Source organism: Rhinatrema bivittatum, chromosome 2, assembly GCF_901001135.1.
Source record: "Rhinatrema bivittatum chromosome 2, aRhiBiv1.1, whole genome shotgun sequence".
Taxonomy (NCBI): Eukaryota; Metazoa; Chordata; class Amphibia; order Gymnophiona; family Rhinatrematidae; genus Rhinatrema; species Rhinatrema bivittatum.
The window spans coordinates 529,510,865-529,535,956 of NC_042616.1; the positions used below are offsets into that span (position 1 = coordinate 529,510,865).

General features: G+C 42.9%; 1 protein-coding gene across 8 annotated transcripts in view; it reads right to left on the reverse strand.

Annotated features, from left to right (window-relative positions):
• CTDP1 (CTD phosphatase subunit 1) overlaps positions 1 to 25,092 on the reverse strand; it is a 531,182-nt gene that overhangs the window by 462,028 nt on the left and 44,062 nt on the right. For all 8 annotated transcript variants that reach the window (XM_029590827.1, XM_029590822.1, XM_029590828.1 and 5 more), the window contains 2 exons: positions 4,423 to 4,516; positions 3,511 to 3,639 (listed from right to left, as the gene is read on the reverse strand). In XM_029590827.1, coding sequence (XP_029446687.1) covers positions 3,511 to 3,639; positions 4,423 to 4,516 — 223 coding nt within the window. The remainder of the gene's footprint in view (positions 1 to 3,510; positions 3,640 to 4,422; positions 4,517 to 25,092) is intronic.

A 25,092-nucleotide genomic window follows, 5' to 3' on the forward strand; every position in this document is an offset into this window, starting at 1 on the left:
CCATTGCTATTACTAGCAACGGTAACATGAAATAGACTTAGTTTTTTGGTACTTGCCAGGTTCTTATGGCCTGGATCGGCCACTGTTGGAAACAGGATGCTGGGCTTGATGGACCCTTGGTCTGACCCAGTATGGCATGTTCTCTCTGCAGCCCAGCATTCTTCTGGCTTCAGCTATCGCCTTTTCTCATTCCTTTCATGCCTTCGGATCTCCAGACACTATCACCCCCAAAGTCCCTTTCATGGTCCTTGCACAGAAATTGGATTAGTACACTTCTTGGTATTGAAACCTAGCTGCCAAACCTTCGACCATGTTTTAAGCTTTAAGTCAACTAGTAATCTGAGGTGAGGTTTTGGATGTGGTCTAAGGTTTGGGAAGCAGTTTTATATGCAGAGTCAGATGTACGAACTGCACAGCACACATCAGTGAAGATTTTATGGTGAGTTGGAGTAACGAAAGGTACACAAAGATGAGATTTGTACAATGTACTCTTGCCCTAGCTTAATAGTGATAACGCCCTAACATGATTTGATGAATGACCCCGTTAGGTGGCAATTACATTTTTTTTAGGAGCTGAGAAAAACACTCAATCACATCCAACTTTACTTTTTTTTTTTTTTTTTTGCTTTTTTACTGTTTTCACTAAGTTTTTCTATTTTTCTTAATTGCTTTTTTTTTTTTTTTTTTTATTTCCTCACGGTTTTCCTATTTAACACCTTCCTCACCTCCTTCCTCTCTCCCTGGCCTCCTTGTCCATTCTCCTCCCCATCCACTGTAATCTCTCCCCCTGAAGCTATGGTCTCTCCACAGCCGAAGCAGTTCCTTTCTCTGGCCCGCTGAAAGCAAGCATGGCTATTAGTTGGCATGCTTACCAATAACATCTCTACATTCTGGCAGTTTGCAGTAGTGCCTCCATGGCACGAGACTCAGTGTAACCACTTTTTCTTCCTTGATTGGGCAGCCAAGTGTGCCCCCCCTTCAGGATTGTTCAAGCCCCCCCACCCCAGTTTGCTCACCCCTGATTTATGAGACACTTTTGCATTTGCAGCCCAATTAACTTTAATGCTTTTGAAGCAGTTGGAACAACACTCTTCGCTTTAACAGCAGGGGAATTGAATTCAGACGGCAGCCAATGCTGGGCCCTGACTGTTACAATTCGAGTACCGATTCGCAGACATTTGGGGGAAAAGCATTATGTAGCACAGGACTGCTTCTACAACCAAATCCCAAAACAAACCATGTTCAAGCAGCATTATTTGAATTACCAAGAGGGCTGGTCACCCCATAAAAATGCTGCTAGCGGTAATTTTGTTATGTGTTTAACAGTTGTTTGGTTTTGATTGTAAATATTAGTACCCTTAACATAAGGCTTGGGAGTGACCTGCATGATGCGACAGTTACTACCCTTAACATAAGGCTTAGGGAAACCTGCACAGAGTGGCAGTTGTTGCCCTTGACAGAGGACTTGAGGGCAGTCTGCACAGAGCAGCAGTCCACATGCAGCTTGCTAAATAGTCAACAGAAGAACCCAAATGGGCCATCCAGTCTGTTTCTATGTATATCTAGTCTACTTAGTACAGTGATGGTCCTGGGCTGGGAAGGGGCCATACACCAGGACTCCTGAAACCATGACATCATAGGCCCCGACTCAAGCCACTAGGTGTCACCCTAAAGTGACAGACCCAAGAAACAACAAGGAAGGCAATCTATAAACGCTGTGAGGGTGAACAAAGTAGAATAGATGCCAGATGTCCAATCAAATTGCTTTATTCAAGTTCAGACGAAATACTATGAACAAGCCCGACTAGAGTGATGACCATGACTCCCTCCTTCCCTTATCCCCTTCATGCTGTGAATGCTATCTCTGCAGTATCCCTGACCCCCAACCAATCAAGGGAGCATAAGACTCGATTCAGGTACTGGACCTGTGACCTTTAGTTTGGCAGTATTCTCACTGAACCACAGGGAAGAGGCAAAACTAATCTTTCATTTTTAAATTGTACTATGGTGTAGTGCAATTAGATACATCAAATCAAACATCTTGTGCCCTTCCCCCCCAAAACACTGTACTTACACAGTGCCCCAAATTCCCACAAGGGGGTCTTGATCAGATGTGTGTACCCAGAAACAAGCTTTGCTTTTCTATTGAAAGATATGCCAACAATTTAATTTTCTCCTCAAGTTGTATTGCTGTTACTGGCTCTTTATACCAGGGCAAACATTTTAATCTAAATGATATTTTGATTCAGCAGACTTTCAAATCCACTATTTTCATTTTGCTTCCAACTTAAAATAGAAACAAAATATGTCAGCAGATAAGGACCATAAAGCTCATCTAGTCTGCCCTCTTTCCTTCCTGGTGCAATGCTATAAATATGCAAACAATGGAGGCAATACATGCAAATCTCAAGCATATTCATCATGGAAACCATGAAAACGGGCTGTTTGTGACTTTTGAGAGCCAGAGTTGGTCCCTTCTGCAATAGACCTCAGTAGATTTCTGAGGGAAGGGCAATCTAAATTACAGCTACACAATGCAAGGTTCCACATTAGGAGTCACCACCAAGAAGAGGATCTAGGCATCATTGTGGATATTTTGAAATCCTCTATTCAGTGTGCGGCGGCAGCCAAAAGAGAAAATAGAATGCAAGGAATTATCAGGAAAGGAATGGAGAAGAAGACAGATTATCATAATGTCTCTGTATAGCTCCATTGTGCGACCACATCTTGAGTATCGTGTGCAATTCTGGTCAACATATCTCAAAAAAGATATAGCAAAATTAAAGGTACAGAGAAGGGCAACTAAAATGATAAAAGGGATGGAATGATTCCCCTATGAGGAAAGGTTAAAGAGGATAGGGCTCTTCAGCTTGAAGATGAGAGGGTTGAGGGGAAATATGATAAGAGGTCTATAAAATAATGAGCGGATTGGAACAGGTAAACAAATCAGTTTACTCTCCCACCCCCCCCCCCAAAAAAAAAAAAAAAAAAAAAAAAGACTAAGGGACATGCAAAGAAGTTACTAAGCAGTACATTTAAAAATTATAGGCGAAAATATTTTTTCACTCAACTCATTAAACTCTGAAATGTGTTGTCAGTGGAGAAGTTGAAAGCTGTTAGTGTAATTAGCTTTAAAAAAGCTTTGGACAAATTCCTGGAGGAAAAGTCCTTATACTATTATTACAGTGGACCTGGGGAAATCCACTGCTTATCCCTGGGATAAACATCATGGAAACTATTCACCTTTTGGGATCCTGCTAGAATCTTGTGACCTGGATTGGCCACAGTTGGAAATAGGATACTGGTACTGATGGACCTTTGCTCTGACCTAGTATGGCAAATATGTTCTCTGTGCCTATCCTATGGTTTCTTGAATTCTGTTTTTGTAGCCCCAACTCTCACTTCAACTTCTGCCTTAAATTTCAATATTCAAATATTTATTGAAGTAATTTAACAAGAATTCATTTCAGGTTCATAAAGCTGAAAATTCAAACAAAATGCTTAATTTACTTTGTTGGACATCTGCTGGCAGTGCTGTTCCGTAGTATGGATTAAAGTCTGGTCCAAATCTACCATTAGCACTAGTTTCCGGTTTCGATGTAACCTCTGTTGATCCTCTCGTCCTAGCTGTTCAGCTTGCTAGAGTCAAAAAAATATAATTATTAACTATAATTACCACATGCAGAATAAAGATGCACATTCTAATATAAACCCATCCATATTAAAAGTTAAACTGAATTTTGTTGAAAGGAAAAGAGCAAGTTACGTGTGAAACGAGCACACAGTGCATATATATGGCACGATCAGATTATTCAAATTTGGTTTATAAACCCCAGTGCAGTTATAAGCCCAGTTTATCCTTTTTCCACTGTACTTAATATTGCTAAAAATTTCTTCAGTTATGACAGTCAATGCAGTGATCTCAGCTAGATGCTCAAAGCTAAACTTTGCTTTACTGATCCACCTATTGGACAAAATGCACACGCTCAATAGCAGTCCCAAAACATTTTAGAACGCAGGACATGGAAACCAACACTAGGATGGGAAATATATAATCTTATGTATGTACAGATATTAAATTACCTGCCAGTGCTCATTACTAAACTAAACCAGATCACATGAGCTAATACAGAATTAGTAAAATTTTAAATATCCTAATTACAAAAAAGTCTTAACGCTATATAAAGACTCATTAACATCTGAACAAATGCCACAAATGTATTTGTATAAAGGGATATAATGAATATCTTTCTAGAAAAGATAAGGACATTAAGTATTGCTTGCCCACAGACTTAATCCATGTAAAGTGTGATCCAACACAATTTCCTTTTCTCACTTACTTTAAATCTTCATCCAATTTTACCTGTTCTCAGGCATTGTCATATTTAAAAATAAGAAAATAAAAGGAGACTGCTAACTTGCCTCAGAGCTAACCATCAGTTCTGGGACACTGTGAACCATAGAAACTGTGGCTGTAGATAATGGCACCTGCTGTTTTCCATTCTTGCTTTGTAACCTATGGATATTAGGAAACAAGTCATTAGTATAGTAAGAATACACAAAACCTAAATGTATTTGTTGTAATACACTACAAAAATTGACAATTACGGTAAATGGTGTCAGAAAACAAGGTTCCATTTTAAAACGTACTCTAAGTTCTATTATAGACACAACTTATAAATGAAAGCCAGTATATAAAATATACATAGACAACCACTGGGACAAACGTATACCAGTATTTAACCATGTGAACAATAAGGGAAAATAAAGTACCATCAGGGATAGTATAATGGGAAAACTACGCTTTATAATAAAAGATACTTTGCATTTTTATGCAGCCTCCTCTTAACCATTGGGGTGCCACACTGCAATGACTGATATTAATTAATACTTGTGTTGCTACAGCATAGAGGAAGAAGAAAATCAAAAGCTTAAAGTGATGTAGTTGAAGCATAGAGTTTCCTCAGGAGAGGAAAATATTCTGGTGCAAGGTTGTCTAAAATATGGCACCAGATAATATTGCAGACCAGGAATGCACCTTGTTGCAAGGACCTGTGGTGGGATGAAAGGGGGAGAAAGAATAGAGGGAAGGGGAGAATGACAAAAGGCAAAAAGGAAAAATAAAGGAAAAAGTATATATTTTGCCCTGACTTCTAAATAGTTAGACTGGCAAACAGTTTCTCTCTGTTTCCACTTCTGACTAAACATAAATAAACTAAGCACCTGTGCATGCTCTAGGGAGGTGGTGGGGGACAGAAGGATACCTCTCATTATTTTGTCTTTATCTCCTCCAATGTAAGATCATTTGAAATAAAATATGACCGATAGGAGTGTGCAATCGGAAAACTTTCTATTTGGTTTGTTTTCATTTTGGCCTGTTTTGGGGATTTTTGCTCAAAGTGTCTCAGTTATTTCCAGAAATTAAATACGTCAAAACGTTTTACATGCAGAAAATTGCATTTTATGAGTGAAAGTTGTACTTTACACTCAAAAAAAATGGTGCGCGTACAAACCTCCAAAACTAAATTGAATAAAACGCACATCCCTGACTGCAACCACCTATTAGATATTTAAAAAAAAAAACAAAAAAAAAAACAAAACATATAGGCATCCATATTCATAATAAAATCTGAGAGAACACCAATTTCACAGAACTTGTTACAGCAAATTAACTACTGTAGCCAAAAATGTTCAGTAATTCCTTAAAGGCTCTTTTAGCCGTTAAAACAGATTATGGATATTTATATGTGCTGTATAGACCCTGTTCATAATTTCACTATGATCATAAATGTTTGACCAAATGATAAAGCTCTTAATTTGATTTTATAATGAAAGTTACAGGGAACAAAACTACTGAAATAGGTCACAGTATAAATTAGTTACATTTTGAAAGAGTAAGGTCAATCCTTGAGAATAACTGACTGCTGCCCCTATTGTACAACTTCATGCGCCACACATCCAACCCTAAATACTAAATATTGTGATTAACGAAGTCAGATAGTAATGCCAAAGTCTTCTATAGAACTGCATAACATTTATTGCATAGGCAGTAGCAATGCAAGTAGTATCACTACATTACTGCAACTGTGCCCTAGCCCCATTTTAGAGTGACTACCACTAAAAATGAGTTATCTTACCCATACTAATCCTTAATGTTCAGAGACAATTATGAAAGTTTTAATATGATAATTACACTTGTCCACTGGAAATGGGAGCAAGATCACTAACTTAAGCATGTATACTACTGAGTCTGAATGACCTGTTAATAAGGTGCAAAGGGGGCAGGTTTTGCAATTTGCTATACTGCCCTCTAAGTCACAGACTTGGAGCTTACATGAAAAAGTAGAGTAAATATTTTAAAATTACTATGTTCTTTGCAATCTTCACACACTAAGAATAAGGTAATGAGGGCCTCATTATCAGCATGCAGTAGGAGTACACATGCCAGATAAAGAGTCCTAGCTAAAATGCCCAATAAACTGCTACCCTCATACACAGCAGTAAAAGTAAAAGGTTATAAACTTTGCCTGTAGAGTATTATATATTAGATGCAAAGATTGTTGTAAGGTATATATCCTGGTGAAAATGCTCTAGGTCATTTTCAAATGCATATCCCACTATATATTAGGTACAGAAATGGAGTTTTATGAAAATTGCCCGTCCATTGTGTGTGTAAACTTAAATGCATATGTTCACATCTAAGTTTACTTGAACTGTGTCGAGGAGTTACCAGGAGCAGGGATGGGATGAAGATTTCACTTAACACAAATATTTTTTAGATTTTATAAAAAGTATGCATGTAAGTTTACATAGGAAATTTACATGCTTTCAATAGCAGGTATATGGGATTTTATAATTCGTATTTAGATGGCAATTTTAGAAGTTTTAATTAAATAATTACTGTCTTTTAGTGAATTTTATATTTATGAGAAATTGTAATTTTTTTCCTTTCTCTCTATGTTAATTTGATGTATAGATTGTGAACCGTAGAGATGGACCTTTGTCTAATCAACGGTATATAAAAACTGTTTAAATAAATAAAATAAATAAATACTTCCGGAGGGATAATTTTCAAAGTGAATGTACACAGGTTCATTCTCTTTGAAAACTGGTGTAGCTTATGCACGCATCTGCTGCATAACTTACTATGATATTACAGTTACCCTCCCTAAAACCAAATATCCAGGAGACCAAAGCCTCTTCTTACTGTTACTAAAAACATCTCTCCCATAACTGGGTCATATCTGCAGCAAAACAACATAGTAGATGGCAACAGAAAAAGATTGACTTCCCCAACCAGACTGCCTGGTTATTCCTGTCCATGCTGTAAGGATATAATCCAGCTGCCATCTGTAAAGGCCGAGTTATTTGTAATAACCTAAACCGCCACCAAAACTAGCAAGGCTATTGCCAGAACATCCGGCCTCCTAGATTCAAATGAGCTTGCTGAACAGTACCTGATCACCACCAGACAATGTGTGAAAACCCAGTTGGTTTCTGGGGGTTGTATCCTGCTGGTACCAACTCAGATACCCTGTGATCTGCAATATCACTAGGTAATGCTTCCTGTGTCTGCCCTTCATTTTACCCTACCATCTTCCCTTGCCTCTGCACTTGAAAAAAACAATCTTCACTCCTTCAACACTGCAATTCCACAACCCAGTTCCTGCACAACTTCAAACCCAATGCAATGCCACAGACCCAACTGACCTCTGGCTTTCCCTAGGAATCCTCTGTGCTTATCCCATGCTCTCTTGTATCCTGTTAGTGTTTCCACCACCTGCACTGGAGCTCATGCCATACCAACATTAATAGTGATCCTGAATCTAGCCCTTGGATTACAGGTAAACAGGACCAGATAACCTCTCACCAGGCCAAAAACCTCTTCTATTTAAAGCTATAGGATTTTCTGATCAAAGGCTTCCTAGCCAAAATCAAGACATACTCCACTTCTTTAGGAAGGAGCAGGGAGAAAACTATTGTGCATTCAACAACCATGTCATTAGGGCCAGAGAGGAGAAATTCAGAGGGAAGTGTTGTCAGTCTTCCTGCTTGATGAAGGATGGAGACATCCCCAACAGGATCAGAGGCTGCTTGGATAACTACACCTGGATTAACAATGCTTGAGCAATGAGAATAATTTGCGCATGATCTCGCAGCACTTTCTGGATTGTCCTTGCAATCAGTGAGATTTGTGGATATGCATATGCATTGTCAGAAGGCCGCTAAAGACTGAATAACCTGTCTGCCATGCACAAACCCAAGGACCACTTGTTCTGCAGAAGAACTTGGATGAGGCAGTCTGTCAGAGTGTTTAGGATTCCTAGAAGGTATGTTGCTTGTAGATGACCGTGTGACCGAAGGCTCCTGACAGAGGGCAAAAGAACCTGTGACCCCTTTGCTTGTTTATGTAGAGCATGGCTAACTTAATAGACTGTTTGAATGAAGATTCTCCTTCCTGCTAAGAGGAAAGAAAGCCTTCAGTGCGTATGAAATAGCACATAGTTCTAGGAGGTTGATCGGAAGACTAATCTCCACCAAGGACCACATCTCGAGTTCAAGCCGTACTGACATGAGCTCCCCACTGCCTGGTGGAGGTGTTAGTGGAAAGGGTTACTCACTGAGGCTATGCCTGCAGAGTGAGGCCCACCTCCAGGACTGACAGTTTCAACCACCACTGCAAGGCTGCTATTACCCAATCATCACAGAGATGCGATGAGACAGTGGTTTCTGCAGCTGGTTCCACTGACAATGAAGGACTCACTGAAGATCTCATGTTCAACTGCATCATTGGGATGACGTACTGTGACTACTAGGTAGCCCAGAATGACCAAGAAAAACTTTACTTGAGTCCGATTCTACTGCAGAAGGGTCCTTACCAGGCCCCTTAGCACCACAGACCATTTGTCTAGAAGGAACACTCACTCCTGAATCAAATTCTCTAGACAGGAGTGAGGCTAGACTTGGAAAAGTTGCCTGGAACTCTAAGGAGTCCAAAACCCTGAACTGGGATGACTATTAACCAACCAATCATTTAAGAAGAGGAAGTCAAACTTCCCAACACAGGTATGCCATTACCACTGCCAGGAATTTGGTGAATACCCTTGGGGCCACTAACAAGACAAAGGGAAAACTTGTATTGCTGATATTCCCCCTCCAATATGAAACAGAGGTATCTCCAGTGAGATTGATGAATATCAGTACAGACATTCTTCAGATCTAGGACTAAATGAACAGGAAAAATCACTGTAAAAGGACTTAATTTTGAATTTCTCTCGTGTCAATAGCTTGTTCAGTTTTCGTAAATCCCAGACAGGCCTCAGTCTCCAAGTTTTCTTGGCGATGTTGAAGTAATGGGAATATAACTTCTGGCCTCACTCCTGGAAAGGAACTAGCTCTAAATCACCCATCCTCTCCTGAAGGATCTTATTCCACCTCCAGTCAAAAACCAACAGACTAACATAGGGCCAAAATGAAGACTAAAAACAAATGGAGTCAAGGGTAGGTGAGATAAACTAGTAACCACATTCCACAATCTTTAGAACCCAGCAATCCTTCATCTTTTTCCACAGAGAAAAGATTGGATCCTCCCCCACCCACCAGAGGTGGCAGGGGGTCAGAATTAAGACAAGTCAAAAACTATGCCCCAGTTTCACCTGTGGTTGCTGCTGGGCCTTAGTTTGATGTCCTTTCCATTTCCATCCTCTAGCAGGAACCTGTAGCTGCTGTACAATAGAGACGGTCCAATGTTGCTAAGAACGAAAGAGTGTCTCTGGAAGAATGCTCATCTGTATAAAAAGTAGAGGTGCCTGGAGGGATCTGCTGTTCACCTCCCATCAACAGTGACTGAACAGCCACTTGATGCTTCTAGACTCTGAATAAGCTGTCTCCCAAGCAAGGGACATCCTCAAGCTGATCATGCAGGTCTTCTCACAGAACACTTGTTTGTAACAAAGGCAGCCTGCGGCCCCAATGGCAGCCAATAATAAATGCTTCTTGACCGAATGGTTTAAATGTTTATGTTTGTTTATTGGGTTTTGTATACAGTTGTCTCAGTCAGGACCTTCACAATGGTTTACAGCTCATATGGAAGCAGAAATACAATAATTCACTAAAAAAGGTTACAAATATCATTAAAAATAGTTAGAGTTAAAACAAAAAAAAAAAAAAAAAGACAAGACAATAAGATCTCACTTCTCTGCATCCTCTACCACTTTCCAGACTGCTGTTTGCTTTGGCAACTCCATCAGAGGCTTCAGCTTCTTAACACATTCATGCAAGTATATACAGCTAGGGTGCCACTATACAGGAGCTCTGCAATAACTATTTCCAAAGGTGTCCAGGAGCTTCCAGTCTTTCCCTGGAGATCACCCAAGTCTTTTTAGCTCATTTAAGGGCTATCACTACTGAGCAGAGAGGGAGATGGACCACACCAAATCCAAAATCTAGCTACACATTGTACTGTAGGTTGAGTTTCCTAGCTAACAGGTAAATAGTGGGGCTATACCACATTTTGGATTGAAGATCCTGGAGCAGCCTTTGCACAGGGATTGCTACCAAGTACACAAAGTTGCAGGAGACACTGAAGTTTGAATATCTCCATTCTCAGATCTGACTCCTTCCTGACATTGGATGTTCAGTAATCTGGCCAAAAATCTGAAATAGCAGACGTCCTCCAAAAGGAAAGGAGTATTGAGATAAGCCAGGTGGAGTCTGATGGAATTCCCATTAAGCTTTCCTCTGATAGTGACAACAGGAAAACACTTATCCATGACCACAATGATGAAGATGGTAATTGAGGCATTGTCCTGTCACTCTGGAGGGAGCATGCCCAGGAGGGAAGCTGATCTAGCTGAAGCTGCCTCCTCATCCTTCAACTCAGGGTGGGAATCTACAACTGCAGGAGAAGGTTGGTCGAGTGTTGGGTGCAATGGCAGGCAATTCCTGCAGTGGGCTACACCTTGGTGTGGAACAAGGTGGAGCCACAGTTTATGGAAAAACCTTAGAGAGGAGAGACTCCAAGGTACCTCTCCCATCTTTAGCAATTAAGACAGCAAAGAAATCCAACTTTATGAGCTGGGTTCAGTGGCTTTTGTGCTCTGAGCCAGAATGGAGAAGAAACATACTTTTCAGAAACCAGAATAGGCACCTCTTCACTTGCTGGAACAGAGCAGATATTCTTGGTTCCAAAGAGATTAGATTCCAAGGTGTTTCACAGCAATGCCTCTAATGTCTGAGCCAGAATGGTCTTGCTTGGCTTCACTTTTGTCAACACCAGAGGTATAATGAACAGAATCAGCACCAGCATCTCAAGCCTCTACATCAATAACGTTACAGAGTGTACACTCTGTGCAGAGGCCAATGGTGACCCGAGGCACTGGTGTTTGGGTAAAAAAGGTGGCTAGGTACCATTTGGATCATCTGCACCATGAAAGATGAAAACATTTGAGCATGCTGGGCTCCAAAAGGTCATCAGTGCCACCGAAGTCCCACGCAGGTCCGGGGCTGTACAGTTTTACTCCTCAGCTCTGAAGGATTCCACCTCAGGGATAAGCCCCACTCAGGCACCGAGCACTTCTACTTTTTGCTCAACAACAGGCCTGAGGCAGATCCGCAGCCCAGCACCATAGGTGGGAGAAGCCTTATCTATAGAGTAGTGCTCAATATGGTGCAGCATGACTCCAAAAACCTCCTGCTCCAGGATGACAAGCTTCTACAATGTCCAGATTCTTGGGTGTACTTATCCTTCAGGAGATAGCTCTTCTTCTGGTCCTGATACTGTTGAGCCTTGGGGGACATATGACCACTATAGCAATTAGCAATGTCATGGTCAGAGCAAGGAGTTCTCTCGTTGTTAAATCCGCTCCACATCAGGATCTTTTTTTGCAGTATCTCCTCGTGGCATTGGACGCTCTGGGTACCCGCTTCTCAGGGGCCCTTCACATGCCGAGGATCTTGAGTGGTAGCAGCAATACCCTGTACCTCAGGAAAGGCAGAAGAGTTATGCTGAGGAACGGTAGTGGCCCGTGGCAAGAGGTACACCATGGAAGAGTCCAGCAATGTAGATATTGTAGGAAGTTGAAGGTACTCACACGAGGAAATGCTAGGAAAAGGAACCAGAGGATCGGGTCAAGAGAAGTCCAAGGAAGAAGGCCCTCCGAGGAGCAGATAGCCAAGACGCGGAAGGGCCCCTGAGAAGCGGGTACCCAGAGCGTCCAATGCCACGAGGAGATACTGCAAAAAAAGATCCTGATGTGGAGCGGATTTAACAACGAGAGAACTCCTTACTAACTCATCTTAGCAATGGGCCGTTCAGCTTAAGTATACCAGCGGGTTGACGTCATCGAGAGGGGTTGCCCGAGGTTCCCACCATGACGTATACAAAAGGAGACCCTGCGCGCGCACGCCTAGGTGATTCCGGAAGTAAGATGACGGTCGGCAGCGCCCATGCCGTCCCGGGGATGCCGAGGAGGTCGGCGTTGGTTAGTGGAGGCCACCATTCTCCCAATGACTGACTGTGCAGGGAAAAAAAAAAAGAAGAGGTGAGCATGAGAGGTCGCAGCCGCCTGCGACCAACAGGCGCAACAATGACTTTTACCTTAGCAGGATCCATCCAAAGTCCAAGCAGGGGTCAGAGACAGGCAGCAGTCAGGATTATCCGAAGTCAAGGCAGAGGTCAAACCAGGCACCATCTGAAGTAGAGGAAGTGGTATGGATGTGTAGGAGCAGGCAGGCAAGGGCTGGAACAAGCAGGCAACGAAGACTGGGACAGGCTGAGATGCAGACTGGAACAAAGGCAAGAATGCTGGGTCGTAACATGCACTACTATGGAGTAGTTGGACCTGTTGCTGAGACAGTTAGGGATAGACTGAGGGCCCTTTATAAGGCTGAGCCAGTGAGGTCATCAGGAGGCACTGCTGGGCTTTCCCCATTGCGGGCCCTTTAAATGTGATGTTGGGCACGTCCCTAAGGAGGAATGCGGCTAATCGAGGCTGGCAGCATCTTGCTGCCTGGGTAGCTGGCAGCATTCCGCCACATCAAGAGGCAGCAAGACGGCTCTGGCCAGGGGGAGCATCGGCACCCCCTGGGGGCAGCGCACCGCTTCTTCCAGTTTCCAATGACACGATATACCTGACCCGTGGTCAAGGACAGTCTCTCTTGACCTTGACAGAGGATGAGTCGATCCTCTCTACCCTCTGCAGCTATCTGCTGACCAGCAGCAGTGTAAATGTGTAAGGTATGCCATGACTGTCACATGGCGGCTCGCGAATGTCCATAATTAGTGCATCCCTTGTAGTGCGATGGATGCCGCAATTGCTCTGTCTTGGTGGCCTCAGCGCAGCATCAGAATGCTTTATGTTTACTGGAGCAAGACAGGATGCACTAGGACCCAGAGCCCGGGCACTTCATCTTGAAGGAGCCCCCAGTTGGTAGTGCTAGACTCAGAGTGTGCGCGCAGCTGTCACAGTAGGTTGGGCAGATTTGGGATCCAACGTGTGAAGTCGCCTTCTGAATCTGCCTTAAGCGGCTCCGGGAGACGGTTCGCACAATTATCGCCTGGGTAAGACGGAGAGCCGAGATAACCCCATGAAGGGCGAGAACTCATTCAGTGTGCTGCCCTGTCACAGCGAGATTCTAGGTATGATGAAGCAGTGGATGATGAAGCAGTGGATGAGCGCCCATCATTCACTGACCCTCTTTCCTGAACTGAGGGCAACCTGGGCGGACTTCCCTCGGCACAATGTCCTGGTGATAGCTGTCCGACAATGCATATAGCAGAACCTGTACTGAGTCAAGCTTAGGCTAGAGTTTCACAGGAACGCTTTCCTTGACTGCTGGCGTAGGATCCTTCAGTAATCTGGAGATCAACGCTAGCTACGACACCAGGGAGTCATCCTGAGGAGATGACAGACTATGTGGGATGCCCTGTCCGATGCTGTTGCCCTTCTTGTTCGGCATGGGGGAGAAAATCTTCTACATGCTTCCTGGGTAAAAGAGAAGGTTCGATCCGTGTTCTCCACTCCACCTTGCATGCTTGGCATAATTACCATGGAAGTCCTTCCAGGCAGAGTATTTACTGGAAGATCCCCCTATGCTGTACTTCTAACTCGGTAGGTTCAGGTATGAGGATGTGTCCTTCACATGGGAGATACTTCCATGCGGGCACACAGAGCACAGCTTGGTGTGCTTTGAGAAAGCTCCACCACTTAGAGGACCGGAGAAAGTCCCCAAAGTCTAGGCTAATTCAGCCTGCTTATCTGCGGGAAAAATACTCTTCCAGAAAAAACAATGAAATCACCAAAACAAGACTCCATTGGTCCAATAAGATATGAGCAAGTTTTCAATAATTTAAATAGAGCAGAGTTGCTTACCTGTAACAGGTGTTCTCAGAGGACAACAGGATGTCAGTCCTCACACATCCGATGAGCCTGACAAGGAAAACTTATGTCATAGTTCCTAGATCTTTAACTGTGCCTCAGTGAGCATGTCCCATGCATGCCATTATACCACGCGCACACACAGAGTTCCTGAACTCTTGTATTTTATCATTTAAAAACCTGCCCATTTCTAAAGGGGAGATGGGCAGGTTTTCTGAGGACAGACATGCTGCTGTCCTCAGAACAGCTGTTAAAGGTAGTGAACTGCTTTCTCAGAGGACAAGCTGGGTGACAATATTCACACATGGGGATTCCCTAATTACAGGCTGCCCCCAACTGAAAAAGGGAAATAAGTGATAATGAGCACAACAATATTTTTTGTTGACAAGCCTTTTTTCAATTATTATACTTAAGCTATGAGAGGCTTCCTGGAACAAAAACAATGGGCCCAAAAAGAGAAAAAAAATTGGGTTCTACATTTAAACTTCAGAGGACAGACTGTTACATCAGCCATCCATGTCCAAACAGTAATGAGATGTGAATGAGTGGAGAAAACTCCCTGTTGCAGCCAAGGGAACCGATCACAGGTGAACCACTGATGCTGCCATGGCTCGGAGTGAGTCTTGGCATAGCCCAGCATATTCAAGCCCACCTGGGCAGAGCAGGAGATGCAATCTACTAGCCAATTAGATATAGTCTGTTTAGCAACTGCAATCCCCAGTCTGTTTAGGTCAAAAGAAACACAAAAAAAAGAGTTGGGTGGACTTTCTATGGGCTTCAATTTGCTCCAGACAGAAGACCAAGGTTCTTTTGCAGTCCAAAATATGCGGTGCTTTTTCACCTTGGTGGACATGTGGCCTGGAAAAAAAAAAAACAACAAAAACTTGAAAGGACAATGGACTAGTTAAGATGGATTTCAACGCCATCTTTGGCAGAAACCTAGGATGGTGTTGCGCACCTGTCTTATCATGATACAATTTGGTATAAGATGGTTAAATTACTAGAGCCAGGAATTTACCGATCTTGCACATTGAAGTGACCACCAGAAAAAACTTGACTTTCTAGGTCACAAAAGTGCAGTGATTCAAAAGACAGCTTTCATCAACTGGGAAAGAACCATGCTGGTCCCAAGACAGCAGAAGGCTTGATGGGAACTTCAAATTAAGCAGGCCTCACATAAACTGGACAACTAAAGGCTGCACAGAGATGGGCTTACATTCATAAGAACATAAGAAATTGCCATGCTGGGTCAGACCAAGGATCCATCACGCCCAGCATCCTGTCTCCAACAGAGGCCAAACCAGGCCACAAGAACAAGTACACAAACACCAAGAAGATCCCACGCTACTGATAGCAGTGGCTATTCCCTAAGTAAACTTGATTAACTGCAGTTAATGGACTTCTCCTCCAAGAACTTATCCAAACTTTTTTTGAACCCAGCTACACTAACTGCACTAACCTCATCCTCTGGCAACAGATTCCAGAGTGCACTGAGTGAAAAAGAATTTTCTACGATTAGTCTTAAATGTGCTACTTGCTAACTTCATGGAATGCCCCCTAGTCCTTCTAATATCTGAAACTGTAAATACCAGATTCACATCTACTTGATCAAGACCTCTCATGATCTTAAAGACCTCTATTACATTCCCTCACCAGTCTCTTCTCCAAGCTGAACAGCCCTAACCTCTTCAGCCTTTCCTCATAGGGGAGCTGTTCCATCCCCTTTATCATTTTGGTTGCCCTTCTCTGTACCTTCTCCATCGCAATTATAGCTTTTTTGAGATGTGGTGACCAGAATTGTACACAACATTCAAGATGTGGTCTCACCATGGAGCGATACAGAGGCATGACGACATTTTCCGTTTTATTAAACATTCCCTTCCTAATAATTCCTAACATTCTGTTTGGTTTTTTGACTGCTGCAGCACACTGAGCTGATGTTTTCAAAGTATTATCCACTATGATGCCTAGATCTTTTTCCTGGGTGGTAGCTCCTAATATGGAACCTAACCATGTAATTACAGCAAGGGTTATTTTTCTCCTATATGCAACACCTTGCATTTGTCCACATTAAATTTCATCTGCCATTTGGATGCCCAATCTTCCAGTCTTGCAAGGTCCTCCTGTAATGTATCACAATCCGCTTGTGATTTAACTACTCTGAATAATTTTGTATCATCCGCAAATTTGATAACCTCACTCGTCATATTCCTTTCCAGATCATATATATATATATATATATATATATATATATATATTGAAAAGCACCGGTCCAGGTGTAGATACCTGAGGCACTCCACTGTTTACCCTTTCCCACTGAGAAAGTTGACCATTTAATCCTACTCTCTGTTTCCTGTCCATTAACCAGTTTGTAATCCACGAAAGGACATCGCCTCCTATCCCATGACTTTTTAGTTTTCTTAGAAGCCTCTCATGAGGGACTTTTGTCAAACACCTTCTCAAAATCCAAATACACTACATCTACCGTTCACCTTTATCCACATGTTTATTGACCCCCTTCAAAAAAATGAAGCAGATGTGTTAGGCAAGACTTCCCTTGAGTAAATCCATGTTGACTGTGTTCTATTAACCATGTCTTTCTATATGCTCTACAATTCTGATCTTTAAAATAATTTCCACTATTTTTCCTGGCACTGAAGTTAGGCTCACTAGTCCATAATTTCCCGGATCACCCCTGGAGCCCTTTTTACTAGCATCAGTAGCATGGGCTCTTCTTGGTGTTTGGGTACTTGCCAGGTTCTTGTGACCTGGTTTGGCCTCTATTGGAAACAGGATGCTGGGCTTCATGGACCCTTGGTCTGACCCAGCATGGCAATTTCTTATGTTCTTATTGGCAACTCTCCAGTCTTCAGGTACAATAGATGATTTTAATGATAGGGTTACAAATTTTAACTAATAGATCAGAAATTTCATTTTTGAGTTCCATCAGTACCCTAGGATGCATACCATCCGGTCCAGGTGATTTGTTACTCTTTAGTTTGTCAATCTGGCCTACTACAATCTTCCAGGTTCACAGTGATTTGGTTCAGCTCATCTGACTCATCACCCTTGAAAACCATCTCCGGAATTGGTATCTCCCCAACTTCCTCATTAATAAACACGGAAGCAAATAATTAATTTAGTCTTTCTGCAATGGCCTTATCTTCCCTATGTGCCCCTTTAATCCCTTGGTCATCTAATGGTCCAACAGACTCCATCACAGGTTTCTTGCTTCTGATACATTTTTAAAACTTTTTATTATGAGTTTTTGCCTCTACAGCCAACTTCATTTCAAATTCTCTCTTCGTCTGTCTTATCAATGTTTTACAATTAACTTGACAATGCTTATGCTTTATCCTATTTTCTTCAGATGGATCCTTCTTCCAATTTTTGAAGGATTTTTTTTTGGCTAAAACAGCCTCTTTCACCTCATCTTTTAACCATGCCGGTAATCGTTTTGCCTTCCTTCCACCTTTCTTAATGCATGGAATATACATCTGGGACTGCGCGTCTAGGCCTGTATTTTTAAACCATGTCCATGTCTGTTGAACACTTTACCTTTGCGGCTGCACCTTTCAGTTTTTTCTATTTTCCTCATTTTATCAAAGTATCCCTTTTGAAAATGTTGTGTTAGAGCTGTAGATTTACTTAGTCCCCCTTCTAGTTATTAGTTTACACTTGATCATGTTATGATCACTATTGCCAAGTGGCCCCACCGTTACCTCTCTCACCAAATCCAGCGTTCCACTAAGAATTACAACTAAAATAGCTCCTTCTCTCGTTGGTTCCTGAACTAATTGATCCATGAAGCAGTCATTTATTACATCCAGGAACTTTGTGTCTCTAGCAAGTCATGATGTTACATTTACCCAGTCAATATTGGGGTAACAAATTATTGCACTGCCAAATTGGTTAGCTTCCCTGATTTCTCTTAGCATTTCAACATCTGTCTGACCATTTTGTCCAGGTGGATGGTAGTATACTCTTAACACTATACTCTTACCCAACACATGTGGGATTTCTACCCATATAGATTCTTCTGAGCATTTAGTCTCTTGCATGATTTTTATCCTGTTGGACTCTATACCCTCTCGGACATAAAGTGCCACACCCCCACCAAGTTGATCCTCCCTATTATTGCAATATAATTTGTACCCTGATATAGAATTGTCCCATTGGTTATCCTCCTTCCACCAAGTCTCTGTGATGCCAATTATGTCAATCTCATCATTTGCTGCTATACACTCTAACTCTCCCATCTTACTTCTTAGATGTCTGGCATTGGCATACAGACATTTCAAAGTGTGTTTTTTGTTTGTATTAACAACCTGCTTTTCAGTTCTTAGAGATAATTTGGAAATCTTTAGCTCAGGTGATTTTTTACATTATAGGCACATGGACTACGTTTGCTTTTATTGGAACCTCTCTGTTGGGATGCCCCAACTCTCCTGTTTCATTAGTATCCTTCAAGGATACATTTCTCCGAACCATGCACTGCTGAGTGACTGCCTGCTTTCCCCCTTGTTCTAGTTTAAAAGCTGCTCTATCTCCTTTTTAAAAGTTAGTGCCAGCAGCTTGGTTCCATTCTGGTTAAGGTGAAGCCAATCCTTTCGGAAAAGTCTCCCCCTTCCCCATAAGTTTCCCCAGTTCCTTGCAAAACTGAATCACTTATTCACACATTGAAACTCTGGAGCTCTGCCTGCCTCTCTCTGGAAGTCACAAATTGCACTAAGATGAACCCTACCTAAATTGGTCTTGAGCCCAGATTTGGACAAATGTAGAATGTAATCAATTAGTTTTTATGTGGAGCAGGTGACAGGATCTAGGGTCTTTTGGTCACCCCTCACAATACAGCTCCTCCTCTTAAATCCATAGATAGAGGTGTTTAAAATCATGAGAGGTTTAGAACAAGTAAATGTGAATTGGTTATTTACTCTTTCGGATAATAGAAGGACTAGGGGGCACTCCGTGAAGTTAGCAAGTAGCACATTTAAGACTAATCTGAGAAAATTATTTTTCACTCAATGCAAAATTAAGCTCTGGAATTTGTTGCCAGAGAATATGGTTAGTGTAGTTAATGTAGCTGGGTTTATAAAAGGTTTGGATAAGCTCTTGGAGAAGTCCATTAATTGCTATTAATCAAATTGACTTAGGGAATGGGATCTTCTTAGTGTTTGGGTACTTGCCAGGTTCTTATAGCCTGGATTGGCCACTGTTGGAAACAGGATGCTGGGCTTGATGGACCCTTGGTCTGACCCATCATGGCAATTTCTTATGTTCATAGGATTTTCTAGAAGAATCCTCTCTTAAAGCTAAAAATTCAACTCACAGAAAATAACTCGAGGCTGCAATGTCAACTTTTCAAAATTCAAGTGGTGAGCGACAGAGACCAGACATTGGGATGGCACAGTCTGCCCGGATCAGGAGTGTTGAGATCTGGGGAAATCCCCAGTCTGACCAGTTTATTTATTTATTTGAAATCACTTATATACCATGCGCTCCAAAGTTCAGGGTGGTTCCATGATGAACATCTCCTGGAGAAGCAGGAACCAGATATGTCTCAGCCAAAAGGGACTAGGACAATCATGGTCCCCTTTTCTTATTTCACCTTCAGAGTTTACCACTAGTAGAATTAGAGATAAATGTACAGTAGTCCCTGCCCCAATTCAGGGCAAAGGAATCCGAGGCTAGTTTGCTACATGCCCTCTTTCTAGAGAAGATTGGGACCTTCCTATTCAGAGGAAATGTGAACAGATCCACTACTGGTGTGCCCCAGTGGCAGAAAATTCGATTAATTGCTCTCGGCAGAGGGACCTTTTGTGGGATTCCAAGAACCAACTCGGTCTGTCTCCAAAGCCAAACTCCACACCTACCAGGTATGTGGCCCTGAGTACCATATTCTAAGATATGGTCCAGTCCCACAGCAGGGCAGCCTCCTGACATAGGAGATACGAGTCCATACCTCCCTGCTTGTTGATGGACAACCAAGTTGTGATGTACTACATTTGGCCAATAATAACTTTGTTGAATAATCGATCTCTAATGCCTTTAGGAGTGTACCAGGCTCCAGGAAGTTTATCAGATAGAACTTCCCCCAGTCAGACCATTGGCCCTAGGTGCAGAGCCCTTCTGTAAGCTTCATAGCCCGGGTTTAACCCATCTGTTATGAGGACAATTTGAATTGGAGAATTCTGGAAGGGGATTTCTCTGACCTGATGGCAAGACAATATCAGTCTTGACAGGGAGCCCCTGAGTGATTAAGTGATATGGATCTTGTCCCATAAAAGTCTTGAATGGCCTAAAGCCACTGTGATCTTAAGGTCCACTGGACTCTCGTGAAGATGTGCAATGGGTGTGACATGTACTATTGATGCCTTAACACCCAGTCAACATGTGCCATGCTATCTGCTGGCTCATTTGTATCTCTTCCCCTGCGGACATCACAGTGGTAAACCTTTGTTGCGGAAGGAAGGCTTTTGCCTTAGTCACGTCTAGCTGAGCTCCAATAAACTCCAATTGAGGTGGCGGGCTCAGATGAGACTTGGGGTAGTTGATAACAAACCCTATTAACTGCAACACCCGGATGGTCATGCACATTGATTCTGCAGCTTCTGCAAGAGATGTGCACTTGATCAATCGTCTAGATAGGATACGCATGTACCCCCATTTCTGTAAGTGCACCACCATCATGGTTAGGCGTTTTGTGAGAACACATGGGACAGATACTACCCCAAAAGCCAGAACACAATACTGGAGGTGACAGTATCCCACCACAAATATGAGATCTCCTATCACCAGAAAAAAATCTCTATGCGAGTATAAAACATCCTTTAGTTTGAGAGAGAGCATAGGAAGGAGTTAAGGTACCTAGGGAAACCATCTCAAACTTTTCTCTTTTCATGAATTTGCTCAAGGCCCTTAAATCTAGGCCAAAAGTGTCCCCCTGTTTTCTTTGGAATCAGGAAATACTTGGAGTAAAATCCCCACCCTATTTGCCTTGGTGGAATAGGCTCAACCACATTGGCCAGTAAGAGGTAAGTGACCCCCAGTTGGGCTCCAGGATTCGATTTGGTAGGAGAACCAATAGATTTCATCTGTACTTTCTCCTGATTATGCCCAGGACTCACACACATCCGAAGTTACACTGGATCACTGGCTTACATAAAACCATAGCTTCCCTTTAAACTGGAAGGTCCTCCAGCATAGCTATTGGGATACTGGCAATGCTCTCTACAATCCAGTCAAAAATCCATCCGTAGTGTTGAATGAGTTACTGTATGGGGCTTAGGTATCCACTGCTACTTCGGATGTACATGTGGAGCTTGCTTTGTATGGGACCAAGGGGACAGAGGATTGCGACCTCTTGGCTGGAAAAAGTGCCTCCTCTACCCTGGCCTCTGATACCTCCTGGAGGAAGTAGCCAGGTCTTGAGTTCCAGCAAAGAGCTGCTGGAGCATGGTACAGTGATCTCTAATCTGTACACCTACATCCTTCACCATCTTTAAAGAGATTCTCCCCTCCACCTAGCACGTCAAGTCTTTCCTGCACTTCTGGGAAGACATGCAAGACACACTGTTAGGTGAGTCTGCAGGCTCCAATCCCTACAGCAGAGAGACTTTCAATGCCATTTTGAAAACATCAGAGGTCAAAAGGACCATGTGCTTTGCACCCTCTAGCCTTTTGTCCACCAGAGACTGCTTTTGAGTTGTCCACCAGTTAATACTTTTGAGAAAGCTACGCAGCTACCTCTTGCTTTTGTTTCAGCAAATCCTGCATATATTGGGCCATGAAGAACTGGTAGGAAGTTATGCAGGTATTGAACATAGCTCCCTGGTTTAAACAAAAAAAACCAAAACACACAGTTTTCCTCCCAAGAGCATCAAAGGCTTCTAGAGTCTTTCCCTGAGGGCACCGAAGAATGGATTCAAGACCACTTCTTGAATTATTTCCACCTTCTTATCAATAGAGAGAAGGTTCTTCCACATCCTCATTTGTACGTCCTGAAGGACTTCATGGACCGAGACTGCCACGACTTCTTTAGGTGGCTATGAGCTGGAAGATGTTCAGCATTTTACTTCTGGTCTCATACTCTGTCTGCAGTGTAAAACAGAATGTCCTCTGTCATTTCCTGATAAAACCTATGAAGGAGAGGTCCCTCAAGAGAGAGGGGTCAGAGAGGAGCCTCGTCAATGTCTCCTCTTCAGAGGCATCTGCAGAGTCATAGCCATACCCCCAAGAGTATTCAGATTCAGACTCACCCCAGCCCACTGGTGATGAGGAATTTCTCGGTACTCCATCTACAGCCATAGTCTCAGGAATTGGTGCATTTGGCTATTTTGGCCTGGATCCCGAGAAGCTTAGACAGCCCAGAGAAGTTTCCTCCCCAGAGAAGCCAGATATCAGCAATAAGGTGGCAGTCACCAATCCAGATGACTCTCCAAGCAGTGGCATTGGATCCACCACTGGTACAGGAATTGAGCAAAGGCTCAAAGATAGACTTGTCTCTGCCTCTATGCTCTCAATGCCCTGGCACAGAGGACCTGCAGCACCTTCTCCAAGGGCTGCTAGATCTTTCTATCCAACTCTTCTACAAAGACTGCTGATGCCAACACAGACCGGAAGGCAGGAGGACTTCTTCAAAATAGAGATGTAGATCAGTGGTGGACACCTGAAAGTGGAAGCTATTGTGAGTCCTTGGCCAGTTTAGTGGATGAGCTCTCCTCACCATGGGACCATGTAGCGGGGTTCCCGGCCAGACAGTCCCCACTTCAGGCACTCGTGGAGACAAATGTTGATGCTTCTTCAGCTTCCTTCAATGCTCGGAATGGGATCTCCTCAATGCTACTGTCAGATGAAGAACCCAACACCTTCTTCAATTGGGAAGAGTACATAAGCCTGTCTCGGAGTTCCCTACTGGCTGACAGCATCAAGAGAATAGACAGTCCCACCAATGCAGATGACACTCCTATGTCAATGGATTGGTCTTCTGGTGCCCGATATACTTTTCCATGAGTTCCATTCAGGAATGGCGTGCTTTCTGGCTTATGGTCACACATTTGCGACTCCCTAGTACATCAATGGGTTCTTTAATAGACATAATCCTTGCACACTGAGGGTATTCACTGGAACACACTAGTCATGACTGGCTGAAATAAAGGGGATGCAAAGTCATACTCAATAGTGTCAGTGATTTGAAGGCTGGCGGACACCAACAGCACACTGCCATGGAACCAAGAACGAAGATGAACGGAAACAGAGAAACAACCAAAAAACCTTACCTATATACTATAAGGGCCAAAACCATGGGACCCTGCCAATCTGGCAAAAATAGGAGCATTAGAAACCAATACTGTAACTCGAGGGCTCCTTAGAACCCAAGAGATTGACGGGCCCACAAGTGGACATGTAGACATGCCACGTGAGGCACAATCAAAGTTCTAGAAACTTTGACAAAGGTTTTCCACGCCAAGAGGACTGGCTGGCATTCTGTTTGTACTTTGAAAAATATCTAAATAGGCGTGCTCAGAAAAATAAAGGCAGAAAGTACCGTATTTTTCGCTCCATAAGATGCATTTTTTTCGTGTGCATCTTATGGAGCGAATATTAAAAAAACAACAACCCCACCCTCCTGACCCCCCCCCCCCCCCCAACCCCCCCAAGCCCTGCCAAAAGTCCCTGGTGGTCCAGCAGGGGACCAGGAGTGGTCCGGGAGAGATCTCCTGCACTTGGGCCGTCGGCTGCCAGTAATCAAAATGGCGCAGATGGCCCTTTGCCCTTACTATGTCACAGGGGCCGACCATTGGCAGTGGTCGGCCCCAGTGACGTAGTAAGGGCAAAGGGCCGTCGGCGCCATTTTGATTACTGGCAGCCAATGGCTCACGTGCAGGAGATTGCTCCCGGACCCCTGCTGGACCACCAGGGACTTTTGACAGGTCTTGGGGTGGGTCAGGAGGGTAGGGGGTTGTTAATTAATTTAAAGGGTTGGGATGGGGGGGGTTCCCACAGAAAGAGAAAGAGAAAAGTTTTCTGATCTGGGGAGTGGACTAAAATGGCCCTCTCCCCAGACCTGAAAACAAAATGGGGAGAAAAAAAATGTTATGCACTCCCCTAATTTGCTCCATAAGATGCACAGATGCCCGGGACAGAGCCGATTTAACACAATTTTTTTTTTTTTTATTTTCCCGCTCTGAATCCTAGGTATGTCTTATGGAGCGAAAAATACGGTATATATATTATCTTCCCCCAAGGGACTAATGAAAAGAAAAGACCCAATACAATATCAAAACTAAAATTATTAAATTAGACCACCACTAAACAAAACTTTTTTTTTTCAGCAAAATTCATTCTCCCATGAAGCACAAATGGCAACATAACTAAAAATTCTTAGTTCATGGCATACCAGTCTTTTCTGATTTATCATCCAAGAAAGCTTGCAATTTCTCAGAAAAGTCAAAGGATTTAGTGGTATTGAGTAACTCTCATATAAGCAAGATATGAGACCAAATTCAGCTCCCAGGCTCTTCACTTGAGATTTCCTTGCAAGAAACTGCTTACATTTGGCAGCAACAGACTTGACCAAGTCAGCTATTCCCAGAATTCTGAATTGGACTCTTTATTTTAGTTGTCATTAGAATCTCAGAGGCAGATTTTAAAAGCCCTACACGCGTAAATCCACCTGGATTTACGCATGCCAAGCCTATTTTGCATAGGCCCG